The sequence below is a fragment of the Canis lupus genome, chromosome 21, assembly GCF_011100685.1.
Source record: "Canis lupus familiaris isolate Mischka breed German Shepherd chromosome 21, alternate assembly UU_Cfam_GSD_1.0, whole genome shotgun sequence".
Classification (NCBI taxonomy): Eukaryota; Metazoa; Chordata; class Mammalia; order Carnivora; family Canidae; genus Canis; species Canis lupus.
Genome location: NC_049242.1, coordinates 7,783,607 through 7,808,872, shown reverse-complemented (window position 1 = coordinate 7,808,872; position 25,266 = coordinate 7,783,607). Strand labels below are relative to the sequence as shown.

The following is a 25,266-nucleotide window of genomic DNA, read 5'->3' as shown; positions in this document are numbered from 1 at the left end:
AGGGCTAGAGAGAGTAGAGTGAGGTGCTTCCATGCGACCCGATGCACAGGAGAATGCTGGTGACAAGAGGTAATTGACCGAAGATATTGCTGCTGTTTGAGCACTGTGCTCTGTGTTGCTCTGAAATTCCAGAACACATCTTTTAGTGTCATCACCCCCTCGACCACTGAGGACTGCTGGAGTATTGGTCATTGGCGGTCCCAGAGACACTCTCAAACGGCTTTCCTAGCTCATTGTTCCAGAGCATTCAGAGTTTTTAAAGCAGGCAATCCACAGCAAGAGGTATTTTATTTCAAAGAGGCAGGATTCTGCTCTAACCACCTCCAAATTCAGTCAGACCCTTGGTATGAAGTGGCAAGGAGGCTGTGTCTGCTAGCTCGGAATGACACGGTCAGCAGGTTTGACCAGTGTTATAACTCTAGCTGTCCCGAGAGCAAGCCATGCGAACCCAAAGCGAGTTAGAGCCCAGAATGCTAACTTGTAATGAGAGTGTAAATATGGCTCTGTAAATCAACCACAGAGGGAAGGCTCTCTCTCGTTAAAGCCTTGAAATTATATATATTTTGTAAACATGATCTGAAAATAGCAACCACCGTGGAGAAGAAACAGCCGCGTCCCATTCTGACCCCTGATATCTAGCCCCCGTGGGTAGGGAGCAGCCCACTGAGCACCCACAATTTGGATCAGGGTCCTCAGTCCCCATGCCTTATCCTGCTCAGCTCAAGCCCATTACTGGAAAAACCTAGCTGAAGCAAAGCTATAATTTGACAAAGCAATGCAGTGAGCCAGGCAGTCACCATGCTAGAAATAGTCATTCTGTCAGCTTTGCATAAGACCAGAAGCCTAACTTTTAAAGTGAAAACTTGGTAAATGCTAAGAGTAAGGCTATGTGCTCAGGACTGTGATAAGTGCTTACCTTGTGATTGCTTATGCACTGTGACAATTCTCATAATATTCTGGGATCAGTACCAGTCTTCCCTTCCCCAACCCCCATTTTACAGATTAAAAACAGGCCAGAGAGGTTAAGTAACTAGCCCAGCATCACACAGCTAATGAAGTGAGGAAGCCAGGGTTTGATCTGGGTTTATGGAACCCCCTCCAACCTGAGCTCTTGAAACTCCTGTTACTTAAAGTGTACTCCAGGAAACAATAGCATCCGCATCACTGCAAATGTTAGAAATGTTGCAACTCAGATCCCACCCCAAACCCACTGAATCCAAGTCTGTATTTTAACAAGATCTCTAGGTGGTATACTGATGCCTTTCTCTGTCTCTAAACTGCCACAAAGCCTAAGGAAACTAGTGTTTTTTTTGTCTTCACATATCATAGATGGTGGTTTTCAATCTCTGGTATGCATCTGCATCACCTGAGGACCTTATTAAAATGAAACCTTGTTATGGAAGAGTCTCTTGAATGTTAAGGGAAAAGGAGAATCTCTATACTTGCCTCCACCACTCGCTGCCCATGTCAAAGGAACCTTCTGCTAGATCACCGAATCGTAATCACAAATTCCTAAACTTAATACCAAGAAAAATCTCTCAGTGAAAGTTTGGGGGGCTAGGGGGAATAAAATACCCAAACCTACAAATTGGAATCTCAGAATCTGCAAGCATGAAATTCAGACATCTTTGTTTTTAACAAGCCTCCAAGGTAGGTCTATGCACATCTCAGGACATTTGGGAAGCCCAGTAAACTCAGTATTTGCAGGGATGTGAGTCAGCGATTTTCAGGAGAGGTTAAGCAGACATTGGATGTTCAGGAAGTGAATGTCAGGTGCATGCCCTATATTTGTCATCACTGTTCCAGTGTAAAGATTGAACTTTGTTCCCAGTCAGGAGTTGAGGTCCCCCTGAGCTCTCCCCGCCTAAGAGAAAAATGATGGTGTCTACTTACTCCCTCTAATAAGTTGCATGTAACAAGTTCTTGGATGTTGCCAATGGTTGGGCATAGAAGTATTTTCAGCCACAAAGCTGCCCAAGATACTTTGGGTGATGTTTTACTGAGTGTTTTGCATCCCTAAATGGTAAAGGTCTAGATAAGCTCAGGCCTTCAAACTTTAAGTAAATTCTGTGGTCCCATTGCTGTCTCTGTGACCAGCGGATTACATTTGTGTGTCCCTCCTCCCCTCACAGCTGGCTTAAAAGAATTGAACAGGGTTCCTGTAGGAGCTCAGCCCACTGGCCCACTGAGCAAAGTGGGACAGAGAAGGGAGGGGCCAGACCCCAGTGAATATACTGTGGACATCATTTTTTAAAACTATTTTAAGTAATTTCGTCACCCAATGTAGGGCTCAAACTCACAAGCTTGAAATCAAGGGTCACATGCTCTACTGACTGAGCCAGCCAGCCACCCTTCTTTGAATATATAATTTGACTGAGCTTTGCAGCTTATGGGGAAAAAAATTATTTTTTCTGGGTGACTGTCTTCTAAATATGGAAGTACCTTATTTTTGGTACTTTGGAAAAAACCCTATGGTAACAGCATTAATAATATAGATATTGCTACAGAAAAAAAAAAACAACAACAATCTCAAAACCCTAAAGCAGTCAAGTTCTGTGCAAACACAAAAGAACATGCTGGATAGGAAAAAAAAAAAAAAAGAACATGCTGGATAGTGAGAATTTAAGGTGTGCCTAATGTTAACACATTGCATGTTTCCAGATCCTCAAAGAAAATGCTAGAGGCTCAGCCCAATATACAATATATGAAATGTGAGTAAGCTATCCTAGGGAAAGTTATAGGTCTCACCTTTAAAGGTCATTATGCACCCTGCATGGTGAAAGATGTGAAGTAATGACAGAGCCCATGACCTACAGCCAAGTACACCCTACTTGTGATTAGCATCACGTGTGATAATCCATCCACCAGTTTTCTCATACTTATTGAGATTCACACAGACTAGACCTTTCAGGATTTCCCAATATTCAGCCTAGAAATCAGAGTAAGAAACTCCCATGGCTCTCAGTTGTTTGGTTGATGGGCAACAGAAATGAAGCTGATTTCAGAACCCATAGTAATTATAATAATTACAACAATAAAGCACCTAATGTTTGTGTGCTACATTGTGGTTGATGAATCCAAAAGCCTTATTATCCTCTATGAAGTGGGTATTAGTGAGGTTCAATTACCAGATAAAAATAGGGAGGTTCCTGGAGGCCAGGCGGCTCGGCTGTGATCACATCCCGCTGGTGGGTAACAGCCAGAACTTAAAAGGACCCAAGACCTCACTGACACCTCACAGCTGCCTCCCCAGATCATGTGCGCTCTCGGGGTTTCTAAATGAAATCCATAATCCAGCAAGCATAGTGGTTGATGCTGACTTCAGATCCCAAATGCCAGCTCACATTTGTCATTACTTCCACCTTTGTGCACCAGGCAGATGTCTCCTTATCAAGGCAGCCAAACCTGATCAGAATCATGTCACCTACACTGGAGAGCAGGACCGAGGGTTGAGGCCATTACCTGGATGAAGGAGGTTGGAAAAAAGACTAATAAGTCAAAGGAGTAAGATAGAAATGATCTTGATTATTTGCCTACGCAGCCCAAATTCACTCTGTAATTGCCCAAGCCGTTTCTATTTTTGCATTTAATAGGTTTGCAGTATTCTTTGAACGAGGGAAGGAGGGGGCATTTTAAGTTCGTCCGGGTGCAGATTTCAAAGCCATCTGCATCTGCTAAAACTAGAAGGATTGTAAACAAGAGCACAGCTTTGAGGCCAGGCTTAAAAATACACTCCTCACTGTGCCATGATTCCAGGGGAGAAAGGCTGTAACATTATTATTTTTTTAACATGTATCTCAATGCTAAGAATATGATTGTCTTGTTTTAACCTGGGAACTGCTTTAAGTGGTGTCTGCCACTTACTGACTATGTAACTTTAGACAAACCATCCTACTTAAACCTCAGTTCCCTTATTTCTAAAATAATTATAATAATTGTACTTACAACATAGGGTCGTTGTCACAAATTAAATGAGAAAATGCACAGAACGTTCTTCGCATTTTTCCCAGTGCATAATAAGCTTTTGTTCTTTTTTTTTTAAGTTTTTGAAAGATTTATTTTAGAGAGAGAGAGAGAGAGCACAAGCATAAGGGGCAGAAAGAAAAGAATGTGAAGCAGATTCCAATCTGATGGGGTGCTCAATCTCACAACCCCGAAATCGTGACCTGAACCCAAACCGAGTGTCCACTGCTTAACCAACTAAGTCACGCAGGCACCCCTAAGCTGTTGTTCTTACTAATAATTTCCTTATTTAATCTTCTTCCCTCATCCTGAAAAAAACCTACAGTTTTTCATCACACTTGGAGATTTCCCACTACTTTTTGTTTTTATTTCACATTTACAAAGTGTTAAATTTTTATTTGTGGTCAGATGGTAATGCCTGGATATCTCTTGAAATTTTCTTTCCTTGATTTGTGTTCTATACCAACATATGGTAATGCTTGGGAATAGCAAAAACTTTATGATGCCAGTATCTTAGTATTTAATGATGATTTGGCTCCCAGAGGGGTATCTGATGTTGTCCATCTTCTCATCTCCTTAGCTCCCTGGAGTGGTGGAGTCGACATACAAGCTCCTCCTCATTCCTAGCAAGTGATAAGTTCCCTCACTGACAAGTTTCAATGTCAATACCATCTTGTAGAAATGTTTGAGGATCTGAAAGTCTGGATTCAAGCTCAGATGCAATCACTTACCGGTTATAAGTTCTTGATGGAGCCACTGACCTCTCCAACACCACCATGGAGTTGAGATGTTAATGGGGCTTTTCATTTTTCCTTCATAGGATTATTGTGGTCCTTCATAAAATGACTCAGAGTGATTTTAAACCACTACAGCATTAGATCCCTTAGTATCACCATGGCAGACTTATTGATATTCTAAAATTATCAGTAATGGGGCCCAGGCCAGGATAATGAGAACATAAATAAAACCTCACAATAACAGGTTACTCTTGATCCGCAATCCTCTTTCATAGAAGCTAAGAATAGGTATCTCTCTTCTTTCATTTAAAGAAAAATCTGACCACTTTATTTTTTTTAATTTTTTAAAGATTTTTATTTATTTATTCATGAGAGACACAGAGAGAGAGAGAGAGGGAGAGAGAGAGAGAGGCAGAGACACAGACAGAGGGAGAAGCAAGCTCCATGCAGGGAGCCTGATGGGGGACTAGATCCCGGGACTCCAAGATCATGCCCTGGGCTGAAGGCAGGCACTAAACCACTGAGCCACCCAAGGATCCCCAGATATGACCACTTTAAAATAAAATTTTCCTCTCATCATGTTAATATAACTACTCTAAATTTAAAGTTCTAAAAGAAATCATTTTTCTAAGTGTTCTCTGTCTCCTTTGTCCCATGGGTTTGAGACCAGAGCAGATACTAGACAGTTTCCTTCTGTTTTTGATAAGCAGAGGATCCAGAAAGAGTGTAATGAAGTATAGTTGTTAAAAATACAGTTCAGGATGATCTTGGACAGTTTAGGGACTCTGGAGCCAGACCCACAGTAGCTTCACAACCATGAATAAGTAATCAGCCTTTCTGAACCCTAGTTTCCTCATCTAGAAAATGGGACTAACAACAGTACCTCTGACACAGGCTTATTTTCAGAATGAGATGAGCTATAGTACGTGAGAAGTGCTTAGAACTGCTTTTGGCACAGAATAAATGTCATACAAAGTATAGCTGCTGTCATTGTCATTGTCATCATCTTCAAAATGGAGAGCCAGTTTTCTCAGATGTAGAACAGAGCTTTTCAGGCAGCCATGGTTTGCTCCAGCCTAGATCCAATGTCCCCACTGTATGTTCCCACCACACCCTGTGCCTACTATCATGGTGATTTTTTGTAGCCACCTGTGTGTTTATAGATGGTGTACTTCTGTCTCTGTATTCCCAGGGGTGTGCTGGGAACCAGCCCTCTAAAAATAAAAGCCCCTATTTGTAATGTTTGTTGATTTCTATGATGCAAATACTCCCACCGTGGCTGACATCAGGCTCCTGGTGGTTTAATAACTGGCCTGCCAAAAAAATAAAAAATAAAAAATAAATAAAATAAATGAAATTAAAAAAAAAATAACTGGCCTGCCAAATTCCCAAATGTTTAACAGTCCATTCTTACAACCCTATGAGCTGGCTCCAGCCTATGGCTTAGGCACTCAGTCAGTGAATAGGTTAATCAGTCAGGCTGGCAGCTGCATCCAGTAACACTAGAAATCCCACAAAAGATAATGAAAATGACAAAATGCAGAAGGAGATGTGTGGGAGTAAAATAGTGCATTAGAGACATTGCCTCATTTCAAATTCTGATTTTCCAAGGCACCGAGACATCAAATCAAAGAAATCAAACCCATGACCTTAGAATCCAGTTAGAATCCAGTTTCCATGATAGGAATTCAATGTCCCTTATTTCCAGACAGGCCTTCCATGGCTCCCCCTCCCCCCAACTACTTCTGCTATGACTCTATTTGGGAAATTGCGGAAGCTTGCCAAATAGGAGTTGGTGAGGGAGGAATTTTACCTGCTCTGACCCACCTTACCTTAGATTCCCCCTTTGGGGACTTTCCTCCTACCTCATCATTGATGTGTTTTCAAGTCCTGTCCTATGGTTGTTGCCACCCCTCCACCACCCCCACCACCACCCCCTACCCCCCCACCCCCCAGGTAGTCAAGAAAGGAATCTAATTCATCCTCACCAGTTACTCTACCTCTAAATGGCATGCTATTCTGGCCAAGGACTAGCTAGGTGACACAAAGAAGCATTATTCCCAGTTCTAACTGCTTTCATCAATCCCACTCAATTCCATTAAGGCAAGCAGCTTCCTAAATTGGAAAAAAAACAACGGCGAGTCAGCATAATTTAAAGCAAGCATACCTCAGACTCCTACAACCTGTCCACAGACATCAGGCTGGCCACCTTGGACACAGTTTACATCAACAATGGTCTTTCCTTAAGAGTTAGTTCCCTGGTGTTTCATTGATGTTGCATTCAAGAGCATTGGGTCTCTCTCAGAGCCTCAATCTCTGGCCCTTTGTGTTTCTTGTTGCCAGGGAGGCTGGGACTACATAGTCCCCTCATTTTGTGAATGTCTCTTGCCTCCTGTACCTGCTTCCTGAAGGTGAATTTCTTGCTCTGAACCTATAAACACCCACACAGACATAATGTCCCCCTAGACTTGAGAGATCTCTATCGTTTGGGTTGAGTAAACATAAATGAGCATATATGCTATTTTAATCTATAGATTTTTAACTATGTTATGCCTGTAGAAATAAATCTATAGGGAGCACCTAGCTGGCTCACTAGAAAGAGCATGCAACTCTTGATCTCTGAGGTCATGAGTTCAAGCCCCATGTTGGGTGCAGAGATTACTAAAATAAATAAATAAATAAATAAATAAACAAACAAACAAACTTAAAAAAAATCAATCTATGAAGTCCCAGCATCGGTCACTGGGGAGCAGAGACTAGCCCAAGAACCCTTCAAACAAGAGAATGGTTATTTACAGCATTTACAAAAGCTCTTAGAAATGAGGAAAGTCTCATTGGTCACTTCAGGGCAATGGTAGCAGCTTGCTGTCACAATCTCACTATTGCATGAGTAAAGGCATTTTAATAAGCCATAAGACATAAGAGTGAGGGGATTGAGAAGGAGACAACACTGACACAGGTTGGAGGTGGGAGGCAAATGGACAGCTGTTAAGGAACAGAGAAGTGGAGCTTTGAGAGGCTGAAACGTTGACCAGTAGAAACAAATCTGAAACTGAATACCTGAAAAGCTTAGGAGGCATCAGTCACTTCTAAAAGTGGAAAAGATGGGGAGAAGGGCTTAAAATAAGAATTAGTCAAAATGTCCTAGAGGCAATCCGAACCCTAGATTCCCACTTCTCTCTGCATGGCCAAGTAACCACTCCCCCTCTCAGACCCTGGCAGAGCCTGCAGGTGAGTTGCAGAAGTGAGAAGACAGGGAGCACCTGGCACTGCCCTGCATTTAGTCAGTGGGGAGGTGGGTAGAAGTAAATCTCATGTGTTCATTGGATGCTGAGACCCACAACCATTCTTCCTCTACCACCACTTGATCCCCTGAATGTTAGAAACCAGGCCATCACTCTCCCTCTGGGCAGGTGATAAGGGTCATTAGTGGGGAAATTTACCAACCCAGTGGTACTGAAATAGTATCACAGTTGACAAACCCCACTCATGTGCTCAGAGCTTCCTATTAGATTTCTAATTTCCTACCACTCCACTCTGCAATCTGAGCTGATAAGGAAGGATTGTCATAGAAGGTAGGAAATCCTCTAATTTGGAAGATAAGGAATATATTAAGCTTCTCCAGAGAAACAGAACCAATAGGATGGATGGATGGATGGATGGATGGATGGATGGATGGATGGATGATAGACAGACAGACAGGTTTTAAGGAGTTGACTCATACAATTGTGGGGATAGCAAGTCTGCTATATATGGGGCAGGCCAGCAGGCTCAAAATTCATGTAAGAGTTGATTTTATAGTCTTGAGTCTGAAATCACAGAGCAGACCATCAGGCTGGAAACTCAGGCAAAATTTCTACGTTGCTGCAGAATTCCTCACAGCATCATCTGGACTGTGTTTGTCCAACAATTGGGTATCACAGCCTAGTCAAAATGACACATAAAAATCACTATTACAGAGACCAAAATGAAGAAACAGAGAAAAAAACAACTTGGAGAAAACTTCATAAAAATATTAATATCCTCAGAGAGATAAGAGAAGATATTGTAGCCACAAAACATGAGCAGGCTGCTATCATTTAGACACTCATACATGTAACCTTAGTGAACAAAAAAGGAGCCCTTGGAAAATGACAACATAAATGAAAATCTCAAAGTTTCAGAAGATGAGAATGTCTCAGAAAGTACAGAAAAAAACCCTTGTAGATGTAATAGAAGAAGAGTAACTAGAGGAAGGTCTAGGAGATCTAAATCATAAAACTTCCATAAAGACAGAACAAGGAAAACAAATCCATAAAGACAGAACAAGGAAAACAAAGGAATAGAAATCATCAATGAAATAATTAAGTTTTCCGAAAATTAAAGGACAAGAATTTCCAGGGAGCCCAGTACTGGTTGAAATAAGACCATACTAAAGCGTATCCTGGTGAAATCTCAGAAAATTGGGAAGATCCTCCACATTGTTGGAGAAGAAAAAAAAAAACAGATCATGTACAAACTTTAGGAACCAAAAGACTTCAAATTTCTCAAGGGCCACCTCGAAAGAATTGCTGAGAATTCTATACACAGCCTACAGAATGGGGGTGAGGGTGAAGCAAAGACACCTCCAGCTATGCAGGATCTCACAACATTGAGCTGTAAACCTTTTCTCTGAAAGCTACTGTAGAGTGTATCCTAATGAAATAGAGGTTAAGGAAGACAGAGGATACCAAAGACACGGGATCCAGCCCAGGAGAGCAGAGAGGGCGATCCCAGGACAGCAGCTCCACAGCAGGACGAGAGGGCACTCAGGGTAATCAGAAAGCCTTAGAAGAAAGATTTCTGCAGGCTATGAAAATACAGAACACCAGGCAAAACAGCGATACACGGAGAAACCTAGTCAAGAGGAGTTTGGTGTTGAATTAACAATAAGGACAGTTGATCCTTGAAGTGGGAGTTGGGGCACCGACCCATGGCACAGTTGAAAATCTGTGTATACCTTTTGACTTTTTCTAAAACTTAACTCTTAATAGAGCCTACCTTTGACCAGAAGCCTTACCAATAAGATAAACCATCGACTGACACATATTGTATATGTTATATATATGATATACTGTATTCTTAAAGAAAGCTAGAGAAAATAAAATGTTATTAAGAAAACCATAGGGAAGAGAAAATATGTTTATAGTACCAAACTTTTAAAAATTCATGCATAAGTGACCCTGGGCAGTTCAAATCCATGTGGTTCAAAGATCAGCTTTGCTGTTCAAGGGGATGTAGAGCTGATGTTGTACAAAATAGGACTTAGAGAACTATCTGACTCTTTACTATGTGCTTTACACCTTTAATTTAAAAAGGAATTTAAAAATCTTTTAAAGTAGGGCAAAAGAAAATCCTTACTAATTATTCATCCCTTCCAGCTCTGAGAGATAAATAATGCCATTGTCCTTTTGGAATCTTACCCACTCCAATATTTAATATTCTCTGCAGTAGAGATACTCCTGCCTATTTCCTCATGCTGGGTTCATGGTAGAGCAAGTTGACAAAGATGTGAAAATTAGGATCCAAACACGGGATCTGGGTGAAGGCTGGGATTCTTCCATTTACCTGTGCATATGTCAAACTGAGGCTCATTTGAGTTTTACCTGTCCTCCCCTCACTTCCTCTCTAGGTGGGAAATGTGGTTCTCAGCTAAGCAGAAAAGGCACAGGATGGGGGAGGGTTCGGGAAAGGAACCAGCATGGCACCTGGGATACGCTGCTCTTCCCTGGAAACTTCCTGCCTTTTTGTAGCAGTGTGCTGAGGAAAGCATCTTCTCCCATCTTGACCACTGCTCTTGGGGTCTATTTCTTGAACGATTCTCACTCCCATTTAGGCAGGTGGTTAATTCAGTGAATTTTTGTGGACTAACAGGGGACCCAAACCATTACTTGGCATCTTTGTGGCAAATGGGTCCCAAGTTCAAAATAACCAACTTGATAATCCTCTTCGGAATCAGGAATCAGGAGGGCACATGATGGCTGAGTCCCTGCACTCGGAGCATTGCCAGTGGCACCTGTGGCTCATGAGGACCTCTGTCTCCCTAGGCTATCAGTGTACCTGTCTCTCACAGTTCACCGGGAGAAACTGTGAGTCGGAGATCACAGCTTGCTTCCCAAACCCCTGCCAGAATGGAGGCTCCTGCGACCCCATCGGGAACACTTTCATCTGTAATTGCAAAGCTGGGCTCACTGGAGTCACGTAAGTTGAGATTGTGCAACAGTCTTTCTATCTGCTGCTTCTTGTTGCTAAGAAAGCAAAACTGTAAACAACTAATAGGGACAGAAGATTTACTACTAGTAGGACAGGCAAATTAAATGTTAACAGGGATTATCTCTGGGTAATGGGGTTATTGGTAACTTACATTTTTTTCCTTTATACTTCTGTATATTTACAGATTTTTATGTAATTACTATGTGTTCTGTAGTTAAAAAAATAATTCTTTTAAATAAAATCCATCTAGGACCCATAATATTTCCAGCATAATTCTGAGGCAGACATACCACCCATTTCCCTAAAAGTCATTAACTGGACTCTACTGCCTAACGTTTTACGATCATTCCGAGAAACTCAAGCATACCCTTCCTTTGCAAACCCTTTTCCCCCCCAAGAAATGAGGGAAATTAAAGTGTTAGTCAAATGGAAAGGGACTGTTTTAAGCTCTAAGTGAAACGCCACTTCCAACCATCCTTGATCATTTGAGAAGTATATATATGTAATCTCAAGCAAGTGATATTCTAATTACAGATCAGTCTTATGTATTCATTAAGGCAAATCTCCCGAGGACTTTACCAGGAAATACTTAGCCGACTTTGAATCGTTGGATGTAATTTAAAGTAATAAAGCTGCATTTATTTTTAAATACTCTGTGATTCTAATTTCCGAATGACCTGGCCTCAATCTGTTCAAATTAGGGACGTTTGACTACATTTTAAAAGGTGGATTACCAAAGATATAAGTGATCGTGCCTTTAAATGAACACATCGGAGCAATTGCTGAAGTAGAGACAAGTGAAGGAGAAGGAAGGTCCATGTTCTCACATAATGTTAAACTAAGAAAGAATAAGACTTAAATGCCTGCCTTATAATTATACTCAACGTGAGCCATGGATTGCTTTGAGGAGAATAAAATTGATTTAATTATTTTTCATTAGAATGCTCTGATCATTCTTTCCTGATAATCTGCATTAGTATTAACTTTTATCGTAAGCACAGAATCTGTTGTAAGATATTTAGATCTCTAGCCCACCTACCCACTTACTCTGTTAACCACCCTGCAGTCATGCATTCATGCATGTGCACACAGACACACGCACACACACACAGTTCCCAGAGAGACCAAAAATGACAGTAACTGTTGGAGGCAAATGTCAGAACCAAAGATTTCTTACCTCGGGAAACCCTATTCAAGGTATATATAGGTTCACTGCTGTTTCCCTGCAATTCCATAATCCCCAAAGCTCAGAGAACTAAAAGGGTTAAGGGTAGGTTAGCGGCAAACCAATTTGGTGGCAAACCCAGCCAAAATGGCTCTGAGACTATTTCTAGTTTTTATTTCTCTCATTTAGTGTGAGTATCCATATGCTTTACTGTAGAAGCACTGGTGTATGTATGTGCTTATGGGGGCCTCGGCCCCGCCAGTTCCAGCAGTGGGGCGGGTGTGTTACGGAACATGAAAGACACATACTGGATGGTGTTTCTAAAATTGTAAAAATTTAAACTCTGAGATGCATCTGGCCCCGAAGACCTGGAGACCAGTTCCTCTCCGACAGCGCGTTTGCTCCCTTGCGGCTCCTTCTCTCGCCTCTGCGGGTCTTTGCCCTCCTCCCACCTGGATGGGGTCAGGCTACGCGAGAGCCATCGGGTTGGTTGGGAGGAGCCCCTCAGCCCCTCAGCCCCTGCGCCCCCCGCCCCCCGCCCCCCGCCCCCCGAGGCGCGCACCCGGCGCACCTGCGCACCTGCGCACCTGGCGCGCCCTCCCTGGGCTCCCTGCCCCAGACCCGGGCCGCCGCGGGACCCGCAGTCTGAGCCGGGCTCTGTGTTTTGTCGCGAAGGTGTGAGGAGGACGTGAACGAGTGCGAGCGGGAGGAGTGCGAGAACGGGGGCTCCTGCGTGAACGTGTTCGGCTCCTTCGTGTGCAACTGCACGCCGGGCTACGTGGGCCAGTACTGCGGGCTGCGCCCCGTGGTGGTGCCCAACATCCAGGCCGGCCACTCGTACGTGGGCAAGGAGGAGCTCATCGGCATCGCCGTGGTCCTCCTGGTCATCCTCGTCCTGGTGGTCCTCTTCGTGGTCTTCCGCAAGAAGGTCTTCCGCAAGAACTACTCGCGCAACAACATCACGCTGGTGCAGGACCCCGCCACGGCCGCCCTGCTGCACAAGAGCAACGGCGTCCCGTTCCGCAGCCTGCGCGCCGCCGGGGACGCGCGCAACGTCTACCAGGAGGTGGGGCCCCCGCAGGTGCCCGTGCGCCCCATGGCCTACACGCCCTGCTTCCAGGGCGACTCCCGCAGCAACCTGGACAAGCTCGTGGACGGGCTGGGCGGCGAGCCCCAGGAGATGACCACCTTCCACCCCGAGTCCCCGCGCATCCTCACGGCCAGGCGCGGCGTGGTCGTGTGCAGTGTGGCCCCCAACCTGCCCGCCGTGTCGCCCTGCCGCTCCGACTGCGACTCCATCCGGAAGAACGGCTGGGACTCGGGAACCGACAGTGAGTAGGGGGCCGCAGGGGGTCCCTTGTTCCTCTAGGGTCCCCGGGAGGCCGGGGGGGGGCGGGGGGGGCGCTGGCGCAGCAGGAGGGCATCGGGGAACGGAGCGAGAACCCGACCAGGCAGCGCACTTGTTGTGACGTGTTGTGGCATCGAATGTTCAGGAAAATTGCTCTGGTTCTTGTCCCCATTTACAGGTGGGGAAAATGAGGCTCAGAGAGTATGGATCAGGTGTCCAAGGTCCCAGAGCTAGTAACAGGCAGCAGAGAGGGTGGGAGATCCAGAGCTGCCAACTCTAAAAGCCCGCGGTGTCCTCACAGAAGCACACCACTCCCTGGTGGTAGTTGAAACACTGCAGCGACATAAGGGATATACGGAGAGCATATGCCAGAAGGTCAGAGGAAGAAGCTGTTTCTAGACTTAGGGTGAAGACTTGAGACACGCAAACGGACATTTGAGTTGGACCGTGGATTAAAGGTCTGTGGAAAGGTGGAGGAGCCTCTCAGAAGACACAAGCCATTCTATTCGGCTGGAATGCAGAGTCCAAGAAACAAGAGGGTGAACCTGAAGACAGGAAAAGTCCAGTCCAGATAGTGGTATTTCCCTCTCCTTTAGGCCTCATGCGGCAGTAGTCTAGCCAAAGGAAAGATCCACAGGTGCAAAGGTCCTGTGGTGAGAAAGGCCCTGACATCTTGGAGGTCAAGGTAGTTGGAGACTGGTGAACAACGAGTGAAAGTGAATGCAGTTCAATGGCAACATTAGTGCAGGTTTGTTTTAAAGATTTTATTTATTTATTCATGAGAGACACACAGAGAGAGGCAGAGACACAGGCAGAGGGAGAAGCAGGTTCGCTGCGGGGACCCCAGTGCAGACTCAATCCCAGGACCCCGGGATCACAACCTGAGCCAAAGTCAGACACTCAACCACTGAGCCACCCAGGCGCCCAATGCAGATTTTTAAGCAGAGGAGCCGCAGGATCGAATTTACATTTTTAAAGGATGGCTCTGATTGATCCCTGGAGAACAGATCAAAAAGGCCCAAAGAGCAAAGAGAGCAGAGACCAGTTAGCTAGCTTCCATGAACATCTAATTGAGCAGCAGTGATTGCTTCCCCTGCCTAAAACCAGTCAGGATGAAGCTAAGGCAAGCTCTGTTATAACCTGTGACTTCATCAGGCCATACTGCTTTATATTTCAGCAGCAGAGATCCCCCTAGTAGCAGGAGTTCCCAAAGGCTGGGGCTTTAGTACTATGATACATGTTGGGGTAGAGGGTCAGAGGAGGCTGCTTTCACATGGAGCTGGCAAGCATCTGAGCAGAGGAGGTAAAGGGCCTCTTTGTGGAGAAAGGAGAAATTCCTACTGTGTCTTCAAGCATAAGTAAGATTTTGGTAAGAAACTATTGACGAGGGCCTTCCCGAAGCAGGAAGCAGCTTGATGAGTGTAGAGGGCACATGAGGATTCCCTGACAGGTTCTGTTTTTCAGGAAACAGGTAAAGCTAGAGAGGAAAGTTTGAACATCATCTGCATGCACAATGGTTGACTCTCTGGGAGCGGGGGGTGAGCTCACTGAAGGAGGCAGAGCAAAGAAAGGATGGCCAAGCTGGACGTCCGAAAGAACTTGGAGATGCCTACATGTGGGAGGTGGGCAGAGGGAGAGAGACCAGAAAGGGAGACCAAGAGAGCAGGAAAAGAGGACAGGGCAGCTATGCAGAAGCCAAGACCATTAATAAGGTTAGCAGGGTTGTGCACTGTGAAAGTGTTGGGAAGGATACAGGCTTTAAAAAAAAAAAAATACCGTGCTTGACACCTACAAGCTTTTTGGTCATCTGAAGAGTGTTTCAGTGAGTCAGCACAGAATCCAGAATGCAAACGTTAAGGACAGAGAGATTTGGGGAGGAAGCAGAAGAATGTAAAAAAACTGCCCCTGCTGTATGTTGGATCTTCAGTCCTCATGGCTGTCCACGTGGGCACCCAAGTGGAGGAGCAGATGGGTGAAATAAGCGGCTCAAGACCACATAGCTAGCAAAAGGAGGGGTGAGGACTAGAACCTGGCCCATCAGGATCCACAGCCTGTGCTCTTACCAGTACTACTCTTGGGGACGTTAGCCAGAAGGAGGGACGGGGTTTGAATGGGAGAGGACACCTGATGACAGAGGAGGGCCTCTGTTCTTTTCTGGGGCCGCCCCCACCATGCTGTCCGTGGACTCTATCTTTCTAGTGCCACTTTAACATGGTGAGTCCTTGCACTTGGATTTTCACCATAAATACATCCCCTGTCAAATGACCAGTATGGCTCGATTTTATAAAAGCCTTGCCGATCCACCGGCTATCAGGCTTTTTTTTTTTTTTTTTTTAATTTAGTGATGGAGGGCACAATAAATGAAATGAAGAAAGGAGTTTGATGCAATGCATCCACCCGGAGTGGGTCACTTGTTGTTTCCTTCCCAGCGTTCAGGGCTAAGCCCGGCCTTCACCTTGTGCTTTGCTGAGACACATTTTCCTATTTGGGGCAGTATGGCCAGTGGGAGGTGAATTCCTCTCCAGCATCCAGCTTCACTTGTATCAGTGGTTTATCCAACTCACCGTTCCGCTGTGGCTTCAGCATCCGACAGCAGATGGGCAGCCACAGTGCCTGTTACTGACCTCACCCTCTGTGGCAGAAGCAGTGATTTCCAGTCACCAACAGCAGCAACCGTGCCCTTAATCACAAGTCACTGTCTCTTCTCCCCATAACGTCATGTGATGATTTGAAGCTTTTCCTGGTGATCATTTTCCTCCACTCACTTCATAATGTGACAGCTTGATTTCCCCCGAAGTATTGTTGTGCTTTTATTGAGTGGATTTCCTTCTTTGTTAAGCAAGGCAGAGTTAGCTGGCCAGACCATCTCTAAGTGACTGATTCATTTTTTCACTTGACAACATCAAGATATGGCTTGTTTTTATTGCTTCCTTTAGATCATCAAAGAAGAGAATATCCCTGTAGTGTGTGTGTGTGTCTGTGTATGCATTTGCTCATGCGCAAGTGCATGTTGCTCAGGCTGTCCTTGCATAGCCAAAAGGAAGAAGTGGGTAGATAAAGCTCGTCCACACCACTGACCGCCCTCCTGCCACACAGATTTGCAGAACATTGTCACTCCCAAAAATGATGTGACGCTGCCCTCTAGAAGGCAAAGCTGAGAACTCCACTCTCTCCCCAGAGATGGAAGTTGGGATGAATGTAATGGCATTCTCGCCTATAAAATATTTATACCCCTATTTTATAAGTAATCTCATTTAACCTGGTGTTGACACCACGTCGGTTCATGTAAATGATTTAAATTAACTCTGAATGGCAAAGAGCAACCCAGCCACTTCATCCTGCCTTCACTCTTCACTTAGTCGCCTCACTTTGAGGAGGGAACAGCTACTTTCGGCTGTCAGCTCTTTGGAAGCTCATTTACCACGGGTTAAGGGTTCCGAATCCATAATGTAAATCACTTGATTGACAGACCTTTGCCCCCAGTGACACAATCAATTTTCCGTTGTGGAGCTAAATTATTTTCTCGAAGCAAATGAAAGAGCTCTGAGAAGTGAACCCTGAGGGCGGGAGGGCTAGACATACGCACAAGGTAACCAGTGTCATTTCTGCTTTCTCTCCGGTTGTCCGCAAAGACAAAGGGGTTGATGATTCCGGAGAAGTGACCTGCTTTGCAGGCAGTAATAAAGGCAGCAACTCTGAGGTTCAGTCCCTGAGCTCCTTCCAGTCGGATTCTGGCGACGACAATGGTAAGCGCTCAGGACGTGTGTCCCCCTGCTTGGGTTCTGCCTCCTGTGCTGGCGGTCAGTGGGTGGGAGGAGGGTGATGTGATCGGTTCTGTTTCTTGACCTGATCGTGGACTTGGGAGTGTGTTCACCAGCATTTGGGCTGGCCCCATCGTTGGGTGCTGTGGCAGCACCTACTGAGCTGCAGCTGTGGGCAGGCCAGGGATCCGTGTCAGAGGTGGATCAAGTTCCCTGACCTCCAAAAATGCCTCCTCTTTGATTTTTCTCATAAGGGAACCACCTCATCCCAAATGATACTCTCTAGAAAATTCTGATTTCTTTCCTTTTTCTAATTTTACTGCTGTAATCTCTTCCCTGTATACCCAACCTCCCCATCATTAGAAATTCATTTAGAGGTAAGACTTCCTTCCCATAGAAACCCCTTCCCCTAGAAGCGGCATCGTCATTCTGTTGAAGTCCCCTTATAATCATCTGGGGTTTGGGGCTTCAGAGACTCTATGAATACTGTGACTATGGATCAGCAACTTAGAAAAACGCACATTTACCCAAAATGTTGCATGCAATTCCATATGGTTCATGGACCTCATTGACACCCCAAAGCTGCTACCACTACCTCTTGTGAACTTATCTTTATGGAGAGGATCTGAATGCTGGACTGGATTTTCGGAGCTAAGGAACCAGCTCTGGAGGATGGGTTGGTCAGGGGCATACCTCCACATCTGTCTGCCATGATGCTTACTCCTGCCCCCATCCCCAAACAGAACAAAGGCTGTCACTGCTTTGCATTTTATATGGATGCACGGGAGAATGGAAGTTTCCACTCCAGGCAGAGCTCTGGCAATGATACCTGGCTGACTGTTCGTACCGGCTCTGCTCTGTGTGTCCTTAGGCTCACACGTTTGGCCTTTCATGCTTAACCTTCTGGGTTCGTCCTGACCAAAGTGGTTGGTGTTAGGAATTTTCAACAAATTCATTTTATAACCTCTCCGCAATCTGCTGCTATCAGGTGCTAAATCAACCCATGGAGAGCACAGAATTCTCCTTCCCAGATTCTATTTCAGAGGCCAGCTGATGACTCCTGTCTGTGCTTTACTGGTGGAAGCTGGGCCTTGGGTGGTTCTAGGTGGTCAGTGGCATCATCATGTGAGTGTGAAGCCATCACTCCTGCAAAGGTGATCGTCCCATCTCTGGCATTTGGTTTGGAGCAGCACGGCTGACCAGCAAATAATTATCTGTGGGAATGTGAGGTCTTCCCCTGAGGGCCTTTGGGAGTTATTAATGAGAAATTAGCATGAGCTTGATGAGCCACTGCCTTCCCAGATTGATTTCACTGGGCCATGAGGTGTGAATTTATGATCTAGCAATCCCTGCTGATTGTGCCTTTCAGAGGACTGGCCCCAGATTGGCTGCTGTTGCCCTTCTGTTCCAAGTACCCCCAGGACCCCCCAGATAAGAGCGTTCATTGGAGCACTCCTTAATGGACAGACTGGGGAGGCTTTGGGTGTTTGCATGCAGAGCCTTTGGTGTTGCCGTTGTTGTGAAGAGAAGTTGGCTTATATCTGAAATACGTGACTAACCAGAAACTGTCCTTCCCTTCCCCCTGTCTTCTTTTCCTGGCCACAAGCGTCCATTGTGACTGTCATTCAGCTTGTCAACAATGTAGTTGACACTATAGAGAATGAAGGTATTTACTTTTTTCTTCCATAACATTTCTTTGGTGTAGGGGGTTATCCTTTTGAAACTATGGCTTCCTTGTTACTTTGATCTGGGGTTGCTTTTAATCAGCTGGACACCTAGAGGATGCCGGCTGTTTCTCTAGGGGTTGGGATGCATTTTAAAACTTTGGAGAAAAAAAAAAAAATTAGCTCATAAGTTTTTAAATCGATGGGGTACTCGTTTTTATAAAAGTCCCTCTAAGAGAAGAGTACCCAATCAGTTGGAATCCAGATTACTACTAAACTCACTCTTATGTCGACATGTACCTACTGAGCACCTGTTATAAGCTGGAAATGTGTAAGAAATCATTCAAAGCTATAATCTGATTTCCATCAGGTAACTCTTAGTGGTGACTTAATACAATTAGGGCCAGGTATAGATGGGATTTATCTGTTTTTTATTTTCCAAATAACAAGAAGAAATAGGAGCATGTCTTCTCAGGTCATCTAAAATGTTCTGTGTTACCCTCTTCACCTGGCTTAGATGATCAGCTTTACGTCTCACTTTGTATTTGTAACAGTGTCTATCATGGACCAAGGACAGAACTACAACCGAGGTGACTGCCACAACCCCAGCATCACATTTTACTTACATGTTTTGAATTGTTGAGCTCACCCTTACCCTGTCCCTCTCTCTCCATCCTTCTGGGTTTCTTTGATCTGAATTTTGCATGTTCCAGGTGTCTTGTATGCTTGGCATTGGAAGAGAAAGTCCCACCAGCATCCCTCCCCCAGCCTTCCCACTGTGCGTGTCCTTCATCCATTTGCAATGCATCGCCCTGCCTTCTGTGGACCACAGTATGGCCCACACCCCCGCCCCTTCTCTGGGAGCATGCTGCCAGCCTGGCTCTGCATCCAGCACACAGAAAGGAAGAGGAAATAGCGGGGAGGGGGTGCTGGGACTGTGTTTCCTCAGCATGCCCCGGCTGGGCTGGCCATCCCTCCCGGCAAGGCCGAGTGTGAGGCTCTGCAGCAGCCAGGCACCATCTATCTCTCAGAGTGGCCATCGCCTCATTCTCCAGGGGCCAGAGCATGGCTGGTCCCTGCTAGAGCCCTGTAAGGAGCATGCACATGCCCCTGGCACCTTAGGGCCTCTTGGATGTTAATTGCATGTCAGGTGCTGTGTCCCTGTCCACCCCTTTTCCGAGCGCACCCCAGCCCCAGTCTGGAGGAAATTAACATCGGGGCGCTTCTCCCACAGCCTACCACTGGGACACCTCGGACTGGATGCCCGGGGCCCGCCTGTCGGACATAGAGGAAGTGCCCAACTACGAGAACCAGGAGGGAGGCTCTGCGCCGCAGGGCAGCACGCGGGAGCTGGAGAGCGACTACTACCTGGGCGGCTATGACATCGACAGCGAGTACCCGCCGCCCCACGAGGAGGAGTTCCTGCCCCAGGACCAGCTGCCGCCTCCGCTGCCGGAGGACTTCCCGGACCAGTACGAGGCCCTGCCACCCTCCCAGCCCGTGTCGCTGGCTGGCACGCTGAGCCCCGACTGCAGGAGGCGGCCCCAGTTCCACCCCAGCCAGTACCTGCCCCCCCACCCGTTCCCCAACGACACGGATTTGGTGGGCCCGCCCGCCGCCTGTGAGTTTAGTACTTTTGCCGTGAGCCTGAACCAGGGCGCGGAGACGGCGGGCCCCGCCGACGGCGTGTCTCTGTCCTTGCACAATTCCAGAGGCACCTCGTCCTCGGATGTGTCGGCCAGCTGCGGCTTTGACGATTCCGAAGCAGCCATGAGTGACTACGAGAGCGTGGGAGAGCTCAGTCTCGCCAGCCTGCACATTCCCTTCATCGAGACTCAGCACCAGACCCAGGTGTAGACGGCGCACCTGCCGGGGTGCTTGGCACTGTCTGGCTGAACCGCGGGACGGAGGCTGGCCGCGCTGGCGACTGTCTCCGCCGTCGGTGGCCCGAAGGACACCAGACGTGCCGCCAGGAACTTCTTCACAAGTCCTGCCGTCGCGCATGGGCAAGCTCCACTCCAGCCGGGTGACAAGGAAAGGCTCCGATTGTTTCTTAGAAGTGACAGAGAGAGCCTTGCAGTAGGTACCTGCGTTTACGACCAGGACCGGGCACTGAGTGTCGACGAAGGAATACACTCCACCTGCTTGGTTACACAGCCCGTCTCGTGTGGCTTTGTGCAGTATTGGGACCCGGAAGGGTTACAGCGGCAGAGCCAGCAGTATTCATAACTGGCAACGAGCAAAGAGGCACTGTTGCATGTCATTTTGAGCCAATGGGGGGAGGGGGATGAAAATAGTAGTTATGATGGTTGGAAAAGTTAGTCTCTTAGGCAAAAGAAAAGAGAAATTTTTTTAAATCAACAAAAAAATGGGCTGAAGCCTTTAAAATCAATTCTATTTTTCTTTAATGAGCTGTCCAGTTTTCAGCTATAAAATTAGGTTTGGGTAACATGGTTCGTACGCTTAGTTATTTTTGTTTGTGTTAAGCCTCCAATATAATATAGCTGGGCTTTATGATCTTTGAGAAGGATATCAGTGGAGAGGAATGTGAGAATATTTGGGCTTGCTTTTGTGGGTTGGGGGAAGGTTAGCATTGTTCAGACATTAGAAAGAATGTGATTATCTGTTTTTTTTTTTTTTTTTTTTTTATGTGTGTTTTCCGGTAAATATTCCTGGCTATAGCTACAATTTTAATATGACTGTAGAAATTGGCCTTTGTTCTGAGAATCAGGAAGGAAAAGGAGTAAAAAAATCATACTTGGGCACACTGTTCATTTAGAGGTTTAAACAGAATTCAAATTCAGTGGGAAAAAGGGAAATGGACTTTCAAAGTTTTCAGCTGGATAATCACAATTCTTGATAATGCAGATAAAGTCTAAGTGTTATTTTAAATTGGTAGCATCATCACTATAAATGCAATTATGTTTGAGAAAGAAGAAAGTAGAGTAGTTCTCGTGTATAGATTATAATAGTCTGTGTGTTTGGGCCTATGTACAAATAAATGTGCTTGCACTCAATAAGGCTGCTCTTGAGGAAAGCTAACCTGAAGGTTTTAGGATGTGGACTGTGTTGAAAATACTGCCAGCAAGGCAGACCTTCCAATTTCTCTGATCTCTACAATGTTAGAGAAACACCAAATGCCATATTTTACTCCGGTTCAGTTAACTTTATTTAGGTACTGCCATTTATATTGACTTAAAACAAAACTGTGCTTTTTAAAAAAATAATAATATTTTGTTATAGTTTTTCCAGGACTAAACTCATCTTTGAAAGATGTGTAATGTTTAATTACACCCCGGGGTTCTCCTGTCTTCTGACATGTGGGCTCTGGCCCTGAATTTCCAAAATTGACAGGAGAATCATTCCGCCAGAGATACGATAACCCCAATACTCAAAGCTTAAAGTTACTAAGTTGAGTGACTTTCCTCTTCTGCTTCAATCAGATTATGGCTGCGTGCACAGTGGCCATGGTAAATAAATGCATATTTGCACTATCTGCTTCATGAGCAAATCTCTGTGTCCACGGTTTCTGGTGACATATGGCATTGGTGTGTTGATTGTACTGTCCTGAATCTGTGTATCATCCACTCAGACATATTTTTAGTTGCTTCAGTTGTGTTCAGGCACTTCTTTGTAGGAGTCAGTGTTCTGAAGTTCATTGTAAAAAAAAAAAAAAAAAAAAAAAAATTCCTTTTCATTCCCAAGCTTCCTGAGTCGAGGATACACTTCACAGATTTTTCAGCTTTTCTCCTCTCCCTGTCTCTTGGTTGGACCTACTCATGGAAGCATTACCCGCACTGTGGTCTTGAAATAAATGAAATTTCACTGAGGCTGCTTTTGAGAATAAAGTCTTTGGTATTTTTCTTAGGTAAGAAGCACATTTGCAAGCGTCACGGAGAAAATGATGAACTAATGGCCTAGAATAGAATCACTGCTACACTTTTAATAATGCAATGACATAAAAACCATCAAAGTAAAACCAACAATTCATTTGCCCCCAGGAAATATTAGAACGAGATTAATGCCGATGAGTCACTACTGCTTACACAGCATCTCCTCAAGGGAGAATGCCTGAGTGACACGGTAATGAAGGAATAAATAGATCCTAATGCTGTTGTGAAGTCACCCAAGAAAATTGTGCCCACTCTTTTTGCTCTGACCTAGATAAAATACCTCTTTCTTCAGCAGATCTTCTCCCTGATTTTCTGCAGAGTAGCTCTGCAGCTAAATGTATACCGGACAAGCATGTGTTATGTTTTCATTACCTTTGAACACATGGTATCTTTTCACTTTGGGGGGATAGCTAGTTTTCCCTGTAGGTTACAGGACGGCTTGTGGTCAGGCCAGCATAGAACTGGGTGGGGTGACCGCTGACCCAAAGAGCTGTCTGCTTGTCTAATCTCTGTTTTTTATAAAAGAGGAAACATGGCCAGAGAGGGGATGAGACTTGCCCAAGCTCATGCAGAAAGTGAAGTAGCTAAACTAGAACCCATCATTTAACCGGTATTCTTTCTCTATAACATTGTTCACCACCTAACTTCCTGGGACATGGTATCTGCCTGCTTCTGCTGGAACCTTCTGACCTCCCACATTCCTGCCTTGAAATATGCTAGAAGAGAGAATTCGAGGAGATTATTTCTCTGGAATCCTTAGGATCTCATGTTTCCTTGCAGCTCCTCCTACCCCACCCCACCCCCAGGAAAGATGCAGTTACAGAATTCACACATTTCTTTGGACATTTATCAAAATGCTGCTTTTACCAAATGAATGTTTTCTAAAATAAGGATGGAATGATAATTACAGAAGGGAACTCAGGCCAGGCATCAATTATAGCAAAACTTTGATTATAATGTTACCTACTGGATGCAGTTTTGTTTTTCTTTTTCTTTTTTTTTTTTTTTCCTCGAGCCTTCGGCGCACCCCCCCAACCCACCACTGCCAGTTCTGGTGTTTGTTCCTCCCCGCTCCGCCATGATGAACCACATGGAAAATATGTAAGCCAATAAGTGTCTTGCCCTTTTTTCTATCGTGCATGCTACCTCCTGGGAGCCATTTTCCATAGCCTGTTACAGGCACTTTACCTATGTTGCACACAGTCTTGTAAGGTTGAGAGTAGCTGGACTGGACCATTGGTGTTTGTCCTGTAGTAAGCAGAAGCTATGGGGTTGTAAAAGATGAATAAAGTACGTGTTCATTTGCTTCCTTCTGCAAGCGTTTTGCTGCTGAGTTCCATTCCATGCCAGCTTGCCATTTACTCATGTCCTGCCCATTTGTGAGATGCCGTTGTAGAAGACTTAGTAGGAAGAGCAGGTCAAGTCTATGCATTTGAGGTTTACCCTATCAGACAATCAGTTGGAAGGCCTGGAAAGGGCATTTATGATGCATTCCTAGAACTTATCTGGAACTGCCCCCGGGAATCACTAGCACAGCCTGGAAAAAGAAGTGAGTAAAATATATACACCACTGGCCAACTCCTACTTACTTCCCACCCCACTCACCCCTACACCCTGCCCACTGCCCCCACCAATGCTGTGTCTATGTAATCAAAGTCAGGGTAATTGAGAAAAGAGATTACCACAAAGAATCGTGTGAGACCCAGAAAACACATCCCTGGGAGCAAATCCAGGAAGATCTATTGTTCATTTTGCATGGGCTGCCCAGATAATTGTCTGGTTTCTTCACACTTGTGCCCTCCCAGTGCAACACACATTGCTTTTATGTTTTATGTTTTTAGTTTCAAACCGTAAGAAATGGAGATGTGAAGAGGTGCTGCTTCAGAGTTCTCATTTTGTGTGGTCTGTGAGAAGGCAGTTACGTGTTTATGCTTGGTTTTTGTCTTGTGACATTCAACTGCACATTATTCTGGTGGAAATCCACAAAGGCTTTAAGCTTCTGGTTGCATAATTCTAGAGTTTAAAGTCACCATTTGTGGGTTTGGCATCAGTTAATACATAGCCAGCTGGCTAAGAGGTAGGAAAAGAGTCAGATTTTCTCTCCTCATGTAATAATGAAAAGCAATAATTACAAGTATGTGATATTACACAAAGGCCATAATTAGTCTCTTCCAGTGTTGAAGATGCACTAGAGAATCGTACAGTCATTTGAAGTGTGTTTGGATCCATTGGTATGGACCGTAGCACCCTTCCGGCAAACAAATACCTGAATTGCTACTACTTAACAACTTTCCAAGCCCGTACTACTGCATTTCGGGAGGTGACAGATGTGTTCAGGAAATGGAAGCAGTTCTTTTTAAGCACTGTATCAGAGAGATTGTCTTGTAAATTTACCTGTTACAAACAGGCTGGTTTGTAAAAGATGTATGTTTTGGTGTTTAAAATGTTTATAAAATTGTATATAATGGTTTCAATTTTCCAGGCTTTTGTAGATACTGTATTTG

General features: G+C 45.1%; 1 protein-coding gene across 2 annotated transcripts in view; it reads left to right on the top strand.

Annotated features, from left to right (window-relative positions):
- FAT3 (FAT atypical cadherin 3) overlaps nt 1-22,579 on the top strand; it is a 643,002-nt gene extending 620,423 nt beyond the window's left edge. Inside the window, exons 23-28 of one of the 2 annotated variants that reach the window (XM_038568332.1) lie at nt 10,766-10,919; nt 12,772-13,427; nt 17,077-17,190; nt 18,812-18,871; nt 19,424-19,459; nt 20,104-22,579. In XM_038568332.1, coding sequence (XP_038424260.1) covers nt 10,766-10,919; nt 12,772-13,427; nt 17,077-17,190; nt 18,812-18,871; nt 19,424-19,459; nt 20,104-20,726 — 1,643 coding nt within the window. In that variant the 3' untranslated portion in view covers nt 20,727-22,579. The remainder of the gene's footprint in view (nt 1-10,765; nt 10,920-12,771; nt 13,428-17,076; nt 17,191-18,811; nt 18,872-19,423; nt 19,460-20,103) is intronic. The other variant, XM_038568333.1, reaches the window with a different exon arrangement.
- The last annotated feature ends 2,687 nt before the right edge of the window (nt 22,580-25,266 follow it).